This window comes from Salmo salar, chromosome ssa21 (assembly GCF_905237065.1).
Source record: "Salmo salar chromosome ssa21, Ssal_v3.1, whole genome shotgun sequence".
Lineage (NCBI taxonomy): Eukaryota > Metazoa > Chordata > Actinopteri > Salmoniformes > Salmonidae > Salmo > Salmo salar.
The window spans coordinates 39979098-40000757 of NC_059462.1; the positions used below are offsets into that span (position 1 = coordinate 39979098).

Consider the following 21660-nt stretch of genomic DNA (forward strand, 5'->3'; position numbering starts at 1 on the left):
TCTCCGGATTACATCTTTAAACTAAGGCAACCATGGCATTTGTGACAGAGAGGGAGAAGTGTCCATCCATGTATATGCATAAGATAGTCTAGCTAGCTATATTTTCAGATATTACATGTATCTAATTTAGTCAGAAAGTTGTTTTCATTTTAACCTGTTAGGGACAGACGTTCCGCTAGCGTAACGCCTCATCAATATCCAATGGTATAGAGTGGCGCGAATTACAAATACCTCAAAAATGCTAAAACTACAATTTTTCAAACATATGACTATTTCACACCATTTTAAAGACAAGACTCTCCTTTATCTAACCACATTGTCCGATTTCAAAAAGGCTTTACAACGAAAGCAAAACATTAGATTATGTCAGGAGAGTACCCTCCCAAAAATAATCACACAGCCATTTTCAAAGCAAGCATATATGTCACAAATACCAAAACCACAGCTAAATGCAGCACTAACCTTTGATGATCTTCATCAGATGACACTCCTAGGACATTATGTTATACAATACATGAATGTTTTGTTCAATCAAGTTCATATTTCTATCAAAAAACAGCTTTTTACATTAGCATGTTTTGTTCAGAACTAGCATACCCACCGAAAACTTCCGGTGAATTTACTAAATTACTCACGATAAACGTTGACAAAAAAAACATAACAATTATTTTAAGAATTATAGATACAGAACTCCTTTATGCAATCGCGGTGTCCGATTTTAAAATAGCTTTTCGGTGAAAGCACATCTTATAATATTCTGAGTAGATAGCCCGGCCATCATGGCTAGCTATTTTGACACCCACCAAGTTTGGCACTCACCAAACTCAGATTTGCTATAAGAAAAATTGGATTACCTTTGCTGTTCTTCATCAGAATGCACTCCCAGGACTTCTACTTCAACAACCAATGTTGTTTTGGTTCCAAATAATCCATAGTTATATCCAAATAGCTCCGTTTTGTTCGTGCGTTCAAGTCACTATCCAAAGGGTGACGCGTCGGCGCGTTTCGTGACGAAAAAAATTCAAAATATTCCATTACCGTACTTCGAAGCATGTCAAACGCTGTTTAAAATACATTTTTATGAGATTTTTCTCGTAAAATAGCGATAATATTCCAACCGGGAGACGTTGTATCCGTTCAAACACTGAAAGTAAAACATGGAGTCGTCACATGCATGCGCGCGCCAGTGCCATTGTCCTCAGAAGGACCACTCACCAAAACCCCTGCTGTTTTTCGCCCAGAGACTGCAGAGCTATCATTCCATGTTCTGGCGCCTTCCTAGAGCCAATGAAAGCCTTAGAAAATGTCACGTTACAGCAGAGATCCTGTATTTTCGATAAAGAGGCTATAGAAGGACAAGAAATGGTCAGACAGGGCACTTCCCATATAGAATCTTCTCAGGTTTTGGCCTGCCATATGAGTTCTGTTTTACTCACAGACACCATTCAAACAGTTTTAGAAACTTTAGGGTGTTTTCTTACCAAATCTACTAATTATATGCATATTCTGGTTTCTGGGCAGGAGTAATAACCAGATTAAATCGGGTACGTTTTAACGTTATGAGTTGAGATTATGGTTAACTGTTTAGCTAACTAGCTACATGTCTAAACAAAAGACTCCACTATGCAAGAAACCATTTCAGAAGAATATTTATGATGTCATTACGACAACTGTCGATAGACGTAGCTGGTAAATTCGCTCTGGCTATTCTGCTTGCGCAGAATAACTGACGAATTTACGAACGCTCAACATCCGTGTCAGTAAACATTGGCAAAAAGTATAATTAAATTGTTGCCAGCAGCACAGTTGCAGTCAACAACGCTCTGGATAACATAAAAACAGCCTAACCAGCTCTGCTAGGGCTAGTAAAATGGTCAGAGTGAGCTATCCCCTCATTTGTGTCTGGAAGTAGGTAACAAGCTAGCCAACGTTAGCCAGTTAGCTTGGGTGCTTGAATGCTGTTGTTAAGTCAGAATGCTCGGGTCAACCCTACTCCTCGGCCAGAGCATCCCGTGTGCGCTCTGAACGCTCTGAGAGTGAAACGCTCTGAATTTATGAATGGACAATCTGACAACACTCTGAGTTTACGAACGCCCAGAGCACACTCTGGCACTCCAGATTGAATTTACGAACACACCCATAGTATAAACCAGCCTTTAGTCTTGAAATCTTTGGTTGTTTAGTACATGGCCTCACGTGAATCCTTAAAGATTCACATGATTCACAATCCTTCCTTCCAGTTCTCTGCTGCCAATGACTGGAACGAACTGCAAAAATCACTGAAGCTGGAGACTCATATCTCCCTCACTAGCTTTAAGCACCAGCTGTCAGAGCAGATCACAGATCACTGCACCTGTACATAGCCCATCTGTAAATAGCCCATCCAACTACCTCACCCCATACTGTATTTATTTATCTTGCTCCTTTGCTCATATATATATATATATACATACATACATACATACATACATACATACACACACACACACACACATACATACATACATACATACATACATACATACATACATACATATATATATATATGCTGCACATCTACCATTCCAGTGTTTAATTGCTATATTGTAATTACTTCGCCCAATGGCCTATTTATTGCCTTATCGCCCTTATCCTACCTCATTTCCCTGTGGCTCAGTTGGTAGAGCATGGTGTTTGCAACGCCAGCATGGTGTGTGCAACGCCAGGGTTATGGGTTCGATTTCCATGGGGGGCCAGTACAAAACAAACAAATGCATGAAATTAAATGTATGCATTCACTACTGTAAGTCGCTCTGGATAAGAGTGTCTGCTAAATGACTAAAATGTACTGTATATAGACTTTTTCTACTGTATGACTGTATGTTTGTTTATTCCATGTGTAACTGTGTTGTTGTATGTGTCGAACTGCTTTGCTTTATCTTGGCCAGGTTGCAGTTGTAAATGAGAACTTGTTCTCAACTGGCCTACCTGGTTAAATAAAGGTGAAATGAAATAAAATTAAAAATTAAAAAGAGCAGCGTGGGGCTAAAGCTGCAGAGGGTGTGAACGCTGCTGAATGGGTGTTAACAAAGAAGAGCTCTCCAGCACATGAACAAAAACATTCAAGGGCAATTTTCTCAAAAGTGAGGTTACAAGTTTATCAACTTTCAAAGCAGAATTACTTTCCCATTGTTCCTCAACTGTAGTGTATGATATACCATTTTCTAGCTCTGAGTCTACTTTTATCCAATGTAAAAAACACAATTTTAAATTTTGCAACAGAATACCGAATCGAGCCGGTCGGTCACATATGAAGTTTGATGTAGAGCGTAAAAGTGAGAATTTGAAACAGGTCTTATACGCTAGATTTAGAGTTATTTAGCAAGTTTAGCTGTGAATGATAAAAACCTTAGAAAGCCTTAGAAATTCAAAGGTATATGGGCTGCATGATGCGACTATAGGCTATTGATGATTTGAGAAAGTTGCTAAAAAAAAAGCTTGCAGTCTGTTCCTTTGCCTCAGGCTGCACATGCTGTTCTCTCATCAAGTGATCATATTTTCACCCATCAGACTATTCTCAATTTAATCTTGTCTTTACTAATATGTAAAATTAGTTTTGATTAAGAATGGCCCATTTTCAAATGGGCAGGAACTTGTCAGGTATAGACTATTCCAGTTATTTTGCTGTGTGACAGGTCATATTCCGACCCAAATCTCTGTATGCAATGGGCTCTCCAATGAAGGAGAGAGGGGAGGAGATGGAAACGATGGTGAGATGGTGAGATATTTTGTAGCTAAAGGTAATGTGTCAGCCTATTAATTATGAAAATATAACAAATGTCTAATTACTAGGCTATTCAAAATACAAATTCAATATAATTGTAGGTTAACTCTGAATTTGTTTAATTTAGGCTAGCCCAATTATGTACCAAAGATATCTCACATCTGTATTTTTTTACATATTTTTCTGCCATGTGTAATATGCGGTAGGCAATGTATTATAAAGGCACAATCATTATATACATGCTAATATGCATATGTGTGTTTTGAATTAATCATCACAGTAGAAAGCACTGTCCATTTTGTAGTGTTAGGCTTTGATACAACACCCACAACCATCATGTTTTCCACTCAGTTTCAACTGGTTGTTGAACTTTCTTCAAATTGTTCAATCACAGTGAGTTTTAAAGCACATACTGTTTTGATGATTTTTGATTGTGTTTGCATTGATGTCAGAGTGGTTAGAGGGACAATACAGCCCTGACTACGAGGCCATTAGGACCTGATGGAGGGACAATAGAGCCCTGAGTACCAGGCCATTAGTGACCTGATGATCATTAGCAAATTGGGTACTACTAACACATGTCCAGAGTGCAAAGAGGAGATTACCGTGACTCAACGGTCACATAGAATATTTCTGCGGTCATGACGCATGACTGCCGGAGCTCTAGTTCCAGTTTCCGACAATATCCAGCAACTACGCACAGCCATTGAAGAGGAGTGGGACAACATTCCAAAGGCCACAATCAACAGCCTGATCAACTTTATGCGAAGGAGATGCGTCGCACTGCATGAGGAAAATGGTGGTCACACCAGATACTGACTGGTTTTCTGATCCACGCCCCTACCTTTTTTTAATGTATCTGTGACCAACAAATGCATATCTGTATTCCCAGTCATGTGAAATCCATAGATTAGGGCCTAATGAATTTATTTCCATTGTCTGATTTCCTTATATGAGCTGTAACTCAGTAAAATCTTTGAAACTGTTGCATGTTACTTTTATGTTTTTGTTTAATGTATACCTCTTTACCCCTCTATTCATCCCCCCACTCCATTACTTGTTACCCCTCTATTCATCCCCCCACTCTGTTACCCCTCTATTCGTCCACCTCTCTGCCACCTTTTTATTCACCCTTTCTTCATTGGTCTTCCCATTCTCCTTCTCTCTACTCAAAATAATCGTTTTTGTGGATTAATTTCTCAATTGAAACATTTCTACCAATACTTTTTTGGGGTCGGGGATAGCCCTAACCCAGGCTGTATATTTGAGATCCTGTAAGCCACCAACAGACAACAGTTAGGATAGTGATTGGTGAAGGGATTTCAGTGCTCCTACATCAATGCTGGAAGTTAACAGAAACGGGCATGTATTTCCTGAAAGCCAGACTGTAGAGGGGAGGTGAACATCTTGACTAAAAGAAATACATCAGAACAGTGCATGGAGGATCTCTGTACATGCAGAGACCGTAGTCTGCATTCTGCAGTTAGGCCATATACAGTAAAGTAGTCACAGGAAAAATAACAGAAAACTCATTACAGATATACAGTGGGGTATGAAATTATTGGCACCTTTGATAAAGATTATTGGCACCCCTAAAGATTCTTATCGATTAAAATGTAAAAAATTATATATTTGGTCTTATATTCATAGCACGCAATGACTACTTCAAGCTTGTGACTAGAAACTTGTTGGATGCGTTTGCAGTTTGTTTTGATTGTGTTTCAGATTATGTTGTGGTAATAACTTGCCTAGTTAAATAAAGGTTAAATAAAAAATATATAAACTAAGCAAAAAAAGAAATTCCCTTTTTCAGGACCCTGTCTTTCAAAGACAATTCGTAAAAATCAAAATACAGATCAGATCTTCATTGTAAAGGCTTTAACTTCTATGGGCTACGTGGGACGCTAGCGGGACAGCCAGTGAAATATCAGGGCGGCAAATTCAAAAACAACAAAATGTCATAATTCAACTTTCTCAAACATAGAACTATTTTACACCATTTTAAAGATACACTTCTCCTTGATGTAACCACATTGTCCGATTTCAAAAAGGCTTTACAGCGAAAGCGAAACATTAGGTTATGTTAGGAGAGTACATAGACAAAAATAATCACACAGCCATTTTCAAAGCAAGGACATGTGTCAATAAAACCCAAAACACAGCTAAATTAAGCACTAACCTTTGACGATCTTCATCAGATGACACTCCTAGGACATTGTTACACAATACATGTATGTTTTGTTTGATGAAGTTCATATTTATATCCAAAAACAGCATTTTACATTGGCGCGTGATGTATTCTCACCAAAATGTCCGGTGAATGTGCACATCAATTTACATAATTACTCATCATAAACGTTGATAAAGTATATAACAATTATTTAAAGAATTATACATAGACTACCCCTGGATGCAACCACTGTGTCAGATTTTAAAATAGCTTTACGGAGAAAGCACATTTTTCAATATTCTGAGTACATAGCTCAGCTATCACGGTGAGCTATTCAGACACCCGCCAAGTTCGGGGCAACCTAAACTCAGAATTAGTATTAGAAATATTCTCTTACCTTTGCTGATCTTCGTCAGAATGCACTCCCAGGACTGCTACTTCCACAAGAAATGTTGTTTTTGTTCGAAATAATCCATATTTATGTACAAATACCTCCGTTTTGTTCCTGCGTACAGATCCAAAGGCATAACGCGCGAGCGCGGAACGAAAAGTCAAAATGTTCCATTACCGTACTTAGAAGCATGTCAATCGCTGTTTAAAATCAATCTTTATGGTATTTTTTACGTAAAATTGCGATAATATTCCAACCGGACAATAGCATATTCATTCAAGAAGACAAAGAAGGAACGGCGTGCTCTCGTGACCGCGCATATCCAATCCCTTTGTTGCCAGGCATACCACTCAGAAACTGAGCTCCTATTATCTGCCCAGTGACAGGAAAATGCTCAAACCACTTTCTGAAGGCTGTTGACAGCCAAGGGAAGCCTTAGGAAGTGCAACGTCACCCCACAGACACTGTAGCTTTGATAGAGAATCAAAAGAAGAACAACAATTCTCAGACTTTTCACTTCCTGCTTGGATTTTTCTCAGGTTTTTGCCTGCCATATGAGTTCTGTTATACTCACAGACACCATTCAAACAGTTTTAGAAACTTCAGAGTGTTTTCTATCCACATCTACTAATAATATGCATATTCTAGTTTCTGGGCCAGAGTAGTAACCTGTTTAAATTGGGTACGTTTTTCATCCGGCTGTGAAAATACTGCCCCCTAGCCCAGATAGGTTAAACACTGTTTCCCGTGCTTGTTCAATGAACCATAAACAATTAATGAACATGCACCTGTGAAACAGTCATTAAGACACTAACAGCTTGCAGTTATGAAAACTTAAGACACTAAAGAGGCCTTTCTACTGACTCTGAAAAACACAAATAAGAAAGATGCCCAGGGTCCCTGCTCATCTGCGTGAACGTGCCTTAGGCATGCTGCAAGGAGGACTGCAGATGTGGCCAGGACAATAAATTGCAATGGCCGTACTGTGAGAAGCCTAAGACAGCACTACAGGGAGTCAGGACAGACAGCTGATCGTCCTCGCAGTGGCAGACCACGTGTAACAACACCTGCACAGGATCGGTACATCCGAACATCACACCTGCGGGACAGGTACAGGATGGCAACAACTGCCCGAGTTACACCAGGAATGCACAATCCCTCGTCAGTGCTCAGACTGTCCGCAACAGGCTGAGAGAGGCTGGACTGAGGGCTTGTAGGCCTGTTGTAAGGCAGGTCCTCACCAGACATCACCGACAACAACGTCGCCTATGGGCACAAACCCACCATCGCTGGACCAGACAGAACTGGCAAAAAGTGCTCTTCACTGACGAGTCGCGGTTTTGTCTCACCAGGGGTGATGGTCGGATTCGCGTTTATCGTCGAAGGAATGAGCATTACACCAAGGCCTGTACTCTGGAGCGGGATCGATATGGAGGTGGAGGGTCCGTCATGGTCTAGGGCGGTGTGTCACAGCATCATCGGACTGAGCTTGGTGTCATTGCAGGCAATCTCAACACTGTGCGTTACAGGGAAAACATCCTCCTCCCTCATGTGGTACCCTTCCTGCAGGCTCATCCTGACATGACCCTCCAGCATGACAATGCCACCAGCCATACTGCTCGTTCTGTGCGTGATTTCCTGCAAGACATGAATGTCAGTGTTCTGCCATGGCCAGCGAAGAGCCCGGATCTCAATCCCATTGAGCACGTCTGGGACCTGTTGGACCGGAGGGTGAGGGCTAGGGCCATTCCCCCCAGAAATGTCCGGGAACTTGCAGGTGCCTTGGTGGAAGTGGGGTAACATCTCACAGCAAGAACTGGCAAATCTGATGCAGTCCATGAGGACACAATATTCAATTTCTGTTAGTCACATGTCTGTGGAACTTGTTCAGTTTATGTCTCAGTTGTTGAATCTTGTTATGTTCATACAAATATTTACACATGTTAAGTTTGCTGAAAATAAACGCAGTTGACAGTGAGAGGACATTTCTGTTTTTGATGAGTTCATATAAAAATATGGTAAATAATGAAGTCAGTTTTATTGTAACAAGAATATAATATGTTTCTAAACACTTCTATGTTGATGTGGATGCTACCATGATTACGGATAATCCTGAATTAATGGTGTATGATGATGAGTGAGAAAGTTACAGAACATCAAAGATCATACCCCCAAGACCTGCTAACCTCTCACCATTACCAGGGGAGGTAAGCATGTCTTGGGGGTATGATCTTTGACCCTCTGTAGCTTTCTCGCTCATCATTATTCATGATTCATTCTGGACTATCCATCATTTTGAGATAATAATGTCTGTCTTTCTCTAAACAATTGTATTAGTATAAATGTATGCTCTATTTTTTGGAGCATACAATATAGCTCTGTGTTTATATTGACTTGCAAGACACAAAAACCCTATGAAGTAGACCCCATTATGCTGGTGGTGATAACTCACCTGAGGACCACCATACATCTGAAACCTAAGCGGGTTCAACGCCGGCCCAGACATCTGAGGGTGGTATAGGGGCGTCAAACCCCTATATATCACACTACACCAGGGTAGAGAGAGGATTGGGTTGCATGAGGGCAGGCAGGAGAGAAAGAGAGAGAGAGGGGGAACGAGAGAGAGAGATCTTACCAGCATCAGTATCATCATCCTGAGATAGGAAGAAAGGGGCAAATGAGTGCAGAAAAGGAGTCTGCGAATCTTCATAGATGATGACTGTCTTTGATATCTGTTTTCATTCCTTTCAGTGTTAGTGAAAGGGGATATGTTGAACGTTAGTGAGACAGAGAGAGCGAGAACTACTTGGCTCATTGGAAAGAATCAACCAAAAAACAGAGCAAATTGGAATGCTACCTTGCACTAGACAGAGAGTACACAGTGTCAGATTACCTGAGCACTTGTGACTGACCCAAAACTAAGAAAATCCTTGACTATGTACAGACTCAGTGAGCATAGCCTTGTTATTGAGAGACCCGGGATGCAGTTTTTGTTGGGGGTTAATTCCCTTGCTTAAGGACAGAACGACACATTTTTCCTCCTTGTCGGCTCAAGGATTCGAACAAGCGACCTTACGGTTACTTGCCCAACACTAGTAACCACTAGGCTACCTGCCGCCCCAATGTTTACATATGTTTCCCATGCCAATAAAGCTCCATTGAATTCAGAGAGAGAGAGAAATATGGCATTTCCTATGTAGTGCACCACTTTTGACCGAGTCCAAGCTCAGGTCAAAAGTTGTGCACTATATTGAGAATAAGGCTCGGGTCTATAGAGAATAGGGTGCCATTTGGAACACAATGTCAGATAACCACCAACCAGGGGAAAGAAGGGTTTAAAATGGGGTATAACTGAACTGCTACAACATCTGGGTCTCCTCTCACTTGTGTATAGTCATTGCTACCCTCCTATCCCTCCGTCCTCACGCTTCTCTCTACTCTCTAATGGGCTCGTACACAGGCTTACACATGCCTTTTATTTCCTGTTGATTGTCTCACTCAGACATACAACTTATTTATGGCTTTAATCAGTGTAAAAATAAAGTTGTGTAATGCAGTATAATAAAAACAGGACTAGAAGACCTTGAGAAGAGACGGAGAATGACAAAACAAAAAGGTTTTTACTATCCCAGGACCCAGACTGTGACTCGCTCACTGAGAGGTGGGGTATTGGGTATGGGGCAGCAGAGGGACAAATCCAAGAAAGGAGTCTGGGAGTCCTGTATAGGGGATTATCCCACCAACACCCAGCACCATAGAGTCCCCTGCCTGTGGTCACGTGGACTGGGGGTCAGTGGAGGGGGCTGGGGGAGCCACGATCCTGTTCGCTCACTGCACTAGGCTGACCAGCCAACCAGAAGAAGGGAAGAAGGAGAAATGAAGAAGAAGAAATGGCCTCTTGTTGTTTGTTCTCCTCATCCACCATCTGTCTGTTCAGTTCCTGACACCTGTACTGTCCCGTCAGAGCCTGACACCCCTGTCTTCAGGGACGGTGAGTGGAGGGGAGGGAGGAATGGGGCAGAGAGCGGCTCCAAAGACCTGCATGGTGGAGCTGTGGGGGGATGGGATGGGGGTGAAGTTGGGGCCACTTCTATCCAAGCAACACACTTTCTAGCTCTTTAGTCCTTTACCCGAGCCTACAGTACCCTGAGATCCAAGACCCACATTTTTAATAATGGACTTAACAGAACAAGCTTGTGTCTGTTTAATATACAACTCAGGGCTTAATGTATATTTGTGATTATTGTGGGGGCGATGTTAAATTGAGCGTAAAATGTAAATCTCCCTACCATCATATCTAAGCCTATATGACACCAATTTCCAGGAAATTTGGCAAATCAACTTGATTGGACGTACACATACCGGATTGTTTAACAGGGTGTTGGCAATTGAGTTTTCAGAGTATTTTCTGCACCTACCTAGCTCAAATTCAGATTAAAACGAGACTATAGCGTCCATAAACTGACCATTGGACTTACAAAATGTCGGATTGACTAAGTATGTAGGTGAAACAGTTTTTATTACATTTCTAATTTATCGCTCTCGCGTGCTAATTTCTGTCCATTAAGAACCAACAATGTGCTATCTTTTTGTTGCATTTCTGACAATGCTATCATCTTTCCAGCCGAATCTCAAGAGTTCTAAAACCAGGAGCAGAAACTCAGTTCCTGCTCAACAGCAGCAGCTGGCTTGTAGCAGGTTAGCAGCTGTAGCTAGTCGCTAACACCAGTCGGATGAGAAGCAAGCTACAAGGAAAGGAAGCTAGCTAGGTATATTTAGCTATGGAATTCGAGCACAAACAAATAAGCTAGCAAACATCCCTGGCTCCTATTATAGCCAGTTAGCTAGCCAACTAGCCAGTAGCTACAAGCCTGTACCATATGAACCACAACTCAATGTTGACAATATATCCTAGCCAACTAAGTTACATTCTTCCATTAAGCATAGCTAGGTCTGGGGTATGTAGATTGTGTGTAGATTGATGAGGGAAAAAAACGATCTGAATAGTTTCCGAAGGCACTGTTTATATCATTAGGTTGTATGTATTTTTTTTATATAGGCCTATTGTAAATGTGTAAAATTGTAGCGACACCATCTTTAAAATAAAGGTTTAAGGAAATACAAGCAGGCACCACATTACTAGAAGAAGCTTGCTTTCATATAATAAAAAAAAGCTTGAAATGGTAGTGGAATGGGATTAGTGTGGTGTGTGAAGAATCCAATACTTTAACTTCTATGCGGTACAAATCACATTATTGTGGGAGCACCTCTAAGAGTATGAATTAGGCTCTTTGAGAAGGTTTGAATCCTAAGCAACCTGCATACACATTGTTTGAAGTACAATAGACTAATATCTCTACTGTGGTAGGTCAGAGCTGTGTTCTGGAAAACCTTGGTAGAGCATGGGTAGAGTAGACATTGTAGTGCTCATGTGAATTTATTTTCTTTTTCGGCTTCAGACCAATGCTTCCTTATCACTTTAAACATAGCTTTTTGTTTTTAGTAGCAAAAAAAATGATACTTGGCTTGAATTATAGCAGGAAACAACAGCTATTAATGTGTTGCAAGCCAGATGTTCATATTAAACATGATGTTATCAAGAAGACATTCTCTCTTCTTCAGGGGTCAAGTCACTAGGAAGACAGATAGACTGATGTTTAGGGTTTACTATGTGCTCTAGGGTTGGGCATACCTTCGTTGATCCAAGAGCCTTTGATTGTAAAACAAATATATATAATTTGTTGCCAATGTCATACAACCATTGGAATCAGCTGAAATAGATAATAAAACACTTCTTACTGCTTTGGATTGTGATCGTAAAAGGAAATGTCTTATGAATGAGTTGTCAGCCTCAGTGACAAGATGGCTAGAGGGAAAACAACTTTTATATGCTTTTGGCAAGACAATAAAGAAACAGATGCCTTTTAAACCTGTTAGCTGCCCACTTCTTAATCGGCTTACCTTGGCACAGGGACGGGCAGCGGGACGGGCGACTAGTCCCTCTGAAGGGTCATACCAATGGCCACTGGTCCGCCATACCTCCAATAGAACACAAGATGTTGGAGGACCACAGGAAACCTAAAAGGATGCTTCACACATGAGCACACATTGAATTACTTGATAGTGTTCTGTGAGTACTGTTCATAGTGGCTAGTGTAAAAGGCTAGAGAAACAGAACATATTTAATCAATGTATTACAGTAGCATATAAACTAATGATTGGAAAGACATTGTATCATCAGTTGAGATAATGTCCTATTTGGTCTCTAGAACACCAACATGCTGCAAATACTGTGTATGCCATACCTAAAGGCCTGTGGTGTTCAAATGTTAGTGGTGACAGAACACTCCCTAATTCAGAAATGATTTGCAAGCGCATACATAAGTGCTGTTTGTCAAGTCATTGAAATAGTTTTTGTATATGAGTTCAGCAATATAAACAGTGTAAAACATAGTCTATGTTGCATTCATTTAAAGTCCTGACTGCCAAGTGCCCACGTCTGTCAACAAGTGTGTGGAAACTGTATGTCACTTCACTTTGACACTCCAGTAGAGCTGTTTTTAGTGTTTCACTACATTGAAGAGTGTAGAGTAGAATCGTCCTAACCAGCAAAATAGTCAAGTTATCTGTCCGAGTTTGTACTTATATGGCAAATAACGATTAATAAAATCATAATGAATAAACATATATTCAACCAATGAATCACAATGGATCAAATCAGTGCATACAGGTCAGATTAGACAATGTCAACAACGAAAGCCTCATATTGACACACTAAAAGGGTAAAACCAGTATTGATAACCATGACAACAAGCTAGTGCCTAGTGACAGTGGGTCGTCACTAGCTTCCGCTGCCATAAACCCTGCTTATTTCTACAATTTATCTTCTTAAAATGTGATTTTAAATTTGAAAGTGTGGAGTGACCTCCCCTCTTAGCTTTAGACCGCTTCTTGTTTGCACTTAGCCGAGGATAATCGTCTAGGTTCCACAAACTCAAACAAGGTATTAGCTGCCAAGTCTACTGCCATTCAAACAAGCATGTGAATGTGGTGTCATGGTGATGTCATAGTGGCTAAAAGACAGACTGCTGAGTGTGTCACATTTTTACTATGAAGGACATTAGGAACATATTACACTGAACAACTGAACAACCAGTATCTAGTTAAGTGTACGTTTTCATATTGTGTGACAACTTAAAAACAATTTAGCCTATATACATGGTAGTTACAGTACATTCATGTATTACTTGTGGACAATATTCTGAGGGATACTGTTTTATTCTCTGACAAAAAGTTAAATATCTACATTTTGTTTGACTGTAAGAGAGGAGGCTGTGACCAGACACGCTACATGATATAATATGGTAAAATAATGTGTCCTTTTGTGTCTTTCTCTGTGCCCCAGACGGTGCCTGGCAACCAGCAACACTCTGCATTATCTCAGAGAAGTCTGCTTCATGTCAGGACACTGAATAGTTCTTAGATTCTTTCTTATTAATTTCATATTTTATACATAGTGCTGGACTGTAATACACAGTGCTGGACTGTAATACAGAGTGTATGATCTGTAAAACTCCCTCTGTTGGCAACTCGGGCACTGCTACAGCCAGTGAGTATGTGTGTGTGTTGTGACAAAAACCACCTCCTCATTCCAAAATATCCTTTGTCAACAACATTTGTATTGCCTTTACACATGTTTTGCTTTAATCTTTCCTTTTCCCTCTCTGTCTCTCTAGGTTGACTCGGACTCCCTGCTGTCCACCATGGATACCTCTGCTCTTACAGCCACTGAGAAGAAGGAGCACAAGGGATCAGGTCTAGATGGAAGCAGCTTCTCAGACCTGCCAAAGAAACCGTCTCCTACTACAGTTACCAGAGGTATGACTAGTCTAAGAGCTGCTACCTTCAACTGCATCTCTCCAGTCCAAACCTCCCAATGTTTCCCTCTCTCCACTCCCTGTCTGTACCCTATAGCAATGCTCCCAGTCATAAAGTAGTGTCTTTAATACCCACATCAAATACATTATAGGAGTCCCCCTGTCATACGGTATCTCTCATACTGAAAATATTTTCAATATAAAATACTTCTTGACTTAATTGATTGTGAAGAAGGTAAAATGCATGAATTTAAAAATGATTCTGATATTGACTTTAAGTAGTGTTTTTGTTTCGGTGGTCTGTGTTGGTGTGTGCTTTCATATTGGCTTATTCCCCCGCTCAGTGGCACATGAAAGAGATAGATGGAGAGGGACTGCATGATTCAAAGATGTCAGAGACTGGGAGATGAAAAAACACTATAATGAGGTCGAAAGACCTTGTTCTTACCTCCTGAGTATAAATGTTATGAATTACTAAAGCTGTCTGTGGTAACAGTGGACGACAGTGCATCAGAGTCCTCTGACACCGGCGAGGACCGGGAAGTACCTTTGATATGCTAATTAGCTTTTATCTGATAGTGTGGCATTGGTTAGTTATGTTTATTGATAAGCTTGGTGGCCTACCATAAGCAAAGCCATATGAGCATTAATTGTTTAGAGAAATACATGAAAAATAGGACGTTTCTCTCTGTCCTCACTGGCGCCTCTACAAAGAAATGGTGAAAGATTGTTTCCAAAAATCTAAATTATATTTATTGTCTTGGAATCTACTGTGGCCTATATTGGACACTTGCAATTCTTCAAACCCACATAGACCAAGGAAGTATGATGGTTGTACATTATGTTGTAAGTAAAATTGCATAGCATATGACTGAAATGGAAAGTAACACGCAGGCAACTCTTATGTGATGATACCCTTAGTGGGTCAGTCCGGTCTTAGGAGAAAAGAAAGAAAGAAAGAAAGAAAGAAAGAAAGAAAGAAAGAAAGAAAGAAAGAAAGAAAGAAAGAAAGAAAGAGAGAGATAGGGAGGGGGGGAAGAGAGAGGGAGAGGGGGGGAGAAGGGGGGAGTGATGTGAGCGTGTTGGCCGCTAAGGCCCGTCATCGAGGCTGTGTTTAGGGCTGGTTGCCATGGTCACCAGAGTCAGAGAGGGAGTCAGAGAGGGAGTCAGAGTCAGAGAGGGAGAAAGAGTCAGAGAGGGAGAGGGAGAAAGTCAGAGAGGGAGAGGGAGAAAGAGTCAGACAGAGAGAGGGAGAAAGAGTCAGACAGAGAGAGGGAAAAAGAGTCAGACAGAGAGAGGGAGAAAGAGTCAGAGAGGGAGAAAGAGTCAGAGAGGGAGAGGGAGAAAGTGTCAGAGAGGGAGAAAGACTCAGAGAGGGAGAGGAAGAAAGAGTCAGAGAGGGAGAGGGAGAAAGCGTCAGACAGAGAGAGGGAGAAAGAGTCAGACAGAGAGAGAATGAGAGAGAGAGAGAATGAGAGAGGGAGAGAACCCATGCCAAGAGGACCTACACCCAGACCACAGCATCACCCCAACCAGCTAAGACCACCCCAAGCAAACCCTGGCCACACCCTATATAGGCCCCCCCATATCAGACCTATGCCCCTTCTGCCCACTCCATGCCCCCCGCCCCTGCGGCAAGCACCTCAACATGACAGCAGGACATATGCCCAGGCCGTGAGCAGACCAACAGGCTCAGCCCCCACTATTACACTCGCCCAAGCCCCATCCTGCGACCTAAGAGGTATGTATTAGATGCTCAACATGCTCTGCTCACACCTACTGTGATGGTCCAGGCCTAAACCACACAGAAACAACACTAGACACTATGGAACACAAAGCTTTTACTATCTGATCCTGGAATTTACAAGGTCTGAGGTCATCTGCCTTTGACCTAAAGAGCAGGAACCCAGACTTCATCAAAGAAATTGGAAATACACACATTGTCATCCTACAAGAAAACAATTAGGCAACAACAAATTCAATCCCTTCTAGACAATTTCCTGGACAAAAGGTATCACTGTAATAGTGAAGGTGTAAACTTGGCAGTAGAAAACCTAAACAGTATATTTTACCTCTCAGTTCCCAATCAAATCAAAACAGTTCAAGCAAACAACCTAAGAAAATGAACAGCAATGACAAATGGTTTGATGAAGAATGCAAAAACCTAAGAAGGAAATTGAGAAACGTATCCAACCAAAAACATAGAGACCCAGAAAACCTGAGCCTACACCTTCTCAATGCTGAATCACTAAAACAATACAGAAATACACTACGGAAAAAGAAGGAACAGCACGTCAGAAATCAGCTCAATGTAATTGAAGAATCCATAGAATCTAAACCAACAACAACACAGAGAGTTATCTATCCAAAACTGAGATTTATGGATAAACCACTTCTCTAATCTTTTTGGCTCTATAACAAAGAACAAACAGCAAACACATTCATGATCAAATACAAATTGTAGAATCAACTACTGAACTACTAAATACTATACATTCATGTACATACTACCTCAATTGGGCCGACCAATCAGTGCTCCCGCACATTGGCTAACCGGGCTATCTGCATTGTGTCCCACCACCCACCACCCGCCAACCCCTCTTTTACGCTACTGCTACTCTCTGTTCATCATATATGCATAGTCACTTTAACCATATCTACATGTACATACTACCTCAATCAGCCTGACTAACCGGTGTCTGTATGTAGCCTCGCTACTTTTATAGCCTCGCTACTGTATATAGCCTGTCTTTTTACTGTTGTTTTATTTCTTTACTTACCTATTGTTCACCTAGCACCTTTTTTGCACTATTGGTTAGAGCCTGTAAGTAAGCATTTCACTGTAAGGTCTACACCTGTTGTATTCGGCGCACGTGACAAATAAACTTTGATTTGATTTGATTTAAAGACTACCAGCACGCACTGGATTCTCCAATTACAGTGAATGAACTACAGGACAAAATAGAAACACTCCAACTTAAAAAGGCCTGTGGTGTTGCATCCTAAATTAAATGAAAAAATATACAGACCACAAATAACAATGGGCTATACTTAAACTCTTTAACATCATCCTCAGCTCTGGCATCTTCCCCAATATTTGGAACCAAGGACTGATCACCCCAATCCACAAAAGTAGAGACAAATATGACCCCAACAACTACCGGGGGATATGTGTCAACAGCAGCCTTGGGAAAACCCTCTGCATTATCATTAACAGCAGACTCGTACATTTCCTCAACGAAAACAATGTGCTGAGCAATTGTCAAATTTACTTTTTACCAAATGACTGTAACGACAGACCACATATTTACCCTGCACACCCTAATTGACAAACAAACAAACCAAAACAAAGGCAAAGTCTTCCATGCTTTGTTGATTTAAAAAAAAGCTTTTGACTAAGTTTGGTATGAGGGCCTGCTATACAAATTGATGGAAAGTGGTGTTGGGGGAAAAACATACAACATTATAAAATCTATGTACACAAACAACAAGTGTGCGGTTAAAATTGGCACACACATTTCTTTCCACAGGGCCGTGGGGTGAAACAGGGAGCTTAAGCTCCACCCTCTTCAACATATATATCAACGAATTGGCGAGGGCTCTAGAACAGTCTGCATTACCCAGCCTCACTGTACTAGAATCTGAAGGAAAATGTCTACTGTTTGATGATGATCTGGTGCTTCTGTCCCATGGTTGCCCTAGAGCACACAAAAAATTATACATACCGCAGCCTAAACATCAGCACCACAGGTAACTTCCACAAAGCTGTAAATGATCTGAGAGACAAGGCAAGAATCTTCTATGCCATCAAAAGGAACATAAAATTCGGCATACCAATTAGGATTTGGCTAAAAATACTTAAATCAGTTATAGAACCCATTGGCCTTCATGGTTGTGAGAATTAACAAAATGGGACAAACACCAAATTGAGACTCCGCATGCAGTATTCTGCAAGAATATCCTCCGTGTACAACGTAAAACATCAAATAATGCATGCAGAGCAGAATTAGGCCGATACCCGCTAATTATTAAAACCCAGAAAATAATTTTACAAGAACCTAAAAGGGAGCAATTCCCAAACCTTCTGGCAAGTAGCCTAGTGGTTAAAGCGTTGGACTAGTAACTGAAAGGTTGCAAAATCGAATCCCCGAGCTGACAAGGTAAAAATCTGTCGTTCTGCCCCTGAACAAGGCCGAATAAGAATTTGTTCTTAACTGACTTGCCTAGTTAAATAAAGGTAAAATAAAAAATAACAAAGCCATCACCTATAACAAAGCCATCACCTGAACAGTAATGAACCTGGAGAAGAGCCTCCTAAGCAAGCTGGTCCTGGGGCTCTGTTCACAAACACAAACACACCAAATCATGAGAAAACAAAACGATTATTACTTGACACATTGGAAAGAATTGACAAAAAAACAGCAAACTAGAATGTTATTTTGCCCTAAACAGAGAGTACACAGTGGCAGAATACCTGACCACTGTGACTGAACCAAAATTAAGGAATTCTTTGACTATGTATAGACTCAGTGAGCATAGCCTTGCTATTGAGAAAGGCTGCCGAAGGCAGACCTGGCTCTCAAGAGAAGACAGGCTATGTGTACACTGCTCACAAAATGAGGTGGAAACTGAACTGCTCTTCCTAACCTCCTGCCAAATGTATGACCATATTAGAGACACATATTTCCCTCAGATTACACAGATCCACAAAGAATTCGAAAACAAATCCAATTTCGATAAACTCCCATATCTTTTGGGTGAAATACCACAGCAGCAAGATTTGTGACCTGTTGCCACAAGAAAAGGGTGAAGTGAAGAACAAACACTATTGTATATACAACTTATATATATTTTTTTCCACTTTTGTACTTTAACTATTTGCACATCATTACAACACTGTATATAGACATAATATTACATTTTAAATGTCTTTATTCTTTTGGAACTTTTGTGAGTGTAATTTTTACTGTGCATTTTGTATTGTTTATTTCACTTTAGTTTATTATCTATTTCACTTGCTTTGGCAATGTAAACATATGTTTCCCATGCCAGTAAAGCCCTTAAATTTAAATAGAATTGGACAGAGAGAGAGAGAGGGAGCGCAAGAGAGAGAGAGGCAGACCCTCTCATATATAAAAAATGAGACCTCGTGTTTTCATCAGTGATTATATGTGTGATGACAACTCCTCATAACGAGGTCTGAGGACCTTGTTCTTGGCTCCAGAGGTTCAACGTTATAAATAAGTTAGAACTGCATAGTGGAGCGGTTCTGAGGTCCTTCCTTCTGAGATGCACAAAGACATCTAGCGAGGGCCCACCACTGAAACGTTAATAGAACTTATCCGTGGGATATTTTTACTGTTTAATGAAGGGCTTGGTGGCCTGCCCTCAACCAACTATAATCACCATACATTCTCTATTCACTCATTGGCAACAGTGAAAGTAGAACATTTACAGCCATACTGACTTGGTTACATAGTTATAGCCCTAGTTTTTATCTTCTTATCGACACCTTTTCACTGATTCTGCAGTTAACATGCAGATCATAACAGGAATATGAATATAGGGCATAGCGTGAATAAATCAATATGACAGTGTATTATTCTTAGTACATTTCTCAAAGTAGCCAAAATGAATGGCCTCATTCACTCAACTCTATTGAAAACTACTGTAAAGTCAAAGGCTAACTAACTGAAGCATCGTCAGACCATTCTCAGTGAAAGTGCTAAGAAAAGCACTCAAATGTTTGCATAAGATATACTGCTAAAACATCCAAGTCATTACAAATGAATAAAGTTCTATCAGCTATGTTTTTTCTCTTCGCTGGCCTGGTCTAGACTCATTGGCAGTTAGAACATCAGGGTTTTACTAACAACTCCATTTCAGTTGGGTTTCATGGAGACATGCCTTGACCAGTTACATTTGAGTCCATGACTCTTAAACCATAATGGAAGTATGTCTGGCCTTTATAGCTCTTAGTGCAAGAGGCCATGGCTAGCCGAGGAAGGATGATGTTGGCTTGGCATGAGTCCACCGGTTCCTTGATATGCATCAGGCCATTTCTCTAGCTGGGCCTTGTTAATGATTTTAAATGGGCACCCGCAGTCTCAGTGACAGCCCGCATCTGTCTGGCAGGGCAGACTCTTGCAGGCTGGTGTGTGTGTGTGTGTGTGTGTGTGTGTGTGTGTGTGTGTGTGTGTGTGTGTGTGTGTGTGTGTGTGTGTGTGTGTGTGTGTGTGTGTGTGTGTGTGTGTGTGTGTGTGTGTGTGTGTGTGTGTGTGTGTGTTCTGGTATAGGCTGTATCACACAGCAACACAAACCTCAGTCTGTAGGGTTTATTGGTCTGTCTCTCTGGTTGTAAATAGCCAGATCAGGTTCCTAGTATAGGACAGTAAACATCTCAGTATTTCAAAGCCAATCTCTAAGCTGAATTGTAACGTTTGTAATCTTTCCCTTACAGAAAATCACATGATTTCATGACGTTTCACATGTGAAATCATGTGAAAAGGTGTGTTTTTGGAACACTTCACATGTGATCACATGTTTTCACCGGTGTAGTTTCATGCTATCACATGTTGCTTTAAATGTTGTCACATGTTATCACATTAACTTCACATAAGATCACGTGATCATGTGAAATTCATGGTCTAAAACTGTTTGTGAAACAGTTTTAGACAGCCTACACACCCTGTCTTTATCTAACACCTCAGATTGTAGTTTTGTTCAAATGGCGACATTCACAAATCTAAGTCCAGTATACCGCTATTGTGCCTTGTGCCCCCCCACCTCCCTCCTGCTCCCCCACTCTTTACGCTCCTTATACACAGATGTGGTGTTACACTGAGCCTAAACTCTGTGTGACTGGTGACTATACTAGATGGATGGAGCAGGCGCGTGCAGTGTAATTAGTTGTGTTAATAGAGTGGCGAGTTAGTGATATGGACAGAGCAGTGTGTTAATCACAGCAGCCGTGGTCTCCATAGCGAGGGTAAGTGAGTAATGGTCAAGGTAAGAGGGGTTCCGAGAGGTGATAGGGGATTAGAGGGGTGTGTGAAGTGTCTCTTTCCCCCACGACTCTCTACTGGTCCCTGGGCTGCTCTGCTCTGGGGAAGGTGCTCTGGAGTTCTGGCTGCTGGCAGAGAAAAATGTGACCAGAATTTTTTTTAAAGTTGTTCATAGGCAGGAACATGCCAAAGGAACAGCCACTGATCTTCCTGAGAAAGGAGACAGGATTTTCTGCTCTTTCTTTCTTTCTTTCTCTCCCACTAAATGAGGCCCTTGCACTGTTGTGGTTCTTTGGGCCCATGAAAGGCAGGGAGAGAATAGGGGATTTGTGACTCAGAGTGTGACTCCCTCATATGTTTAACAAACTCCATGGCCCTCCACCTGTGTTTTAAACTGATTAAAGAATAAATATCCTCATGAGTGGAATATTCTGTGTAGGCAGAAGTACTTTTTA

General features: G+C 41.0%; 1 protein-coding gene across 2 annotated transcripts in view; it reads left to right on the top strand.

The window, feature by feature from the left end:
- LOC106582360 (zinc finger protein GLI2) overlaps nt 1-21660 on the top strand; it is a 242808-nt gene that overhangs the window by 14114 nt on the left and 207034 nt on the right. The window contains exons 1-3 of one of the 2 annotated variants that reach the window (XM_045704760.1): nt 13432-13493; nt 13649-13688; nt 14061-14202. In XM_045704760.1, coding sequence (XP_045560716.1) covers nt 13686-13688; nt 14061-14202 — 145 coding nt within the window. In that variant the 5' untranslated portion in view covers nt 13432-13493; nt 13649-13685. Of the gene's footprint in view, nt 1-13431; nt 13494-13648; nt 13689-14060; nt 14203-21660 lie in introns of those variants that run through there. The other variant, XM_045704761.1, reaches the window with a different exon arrangement.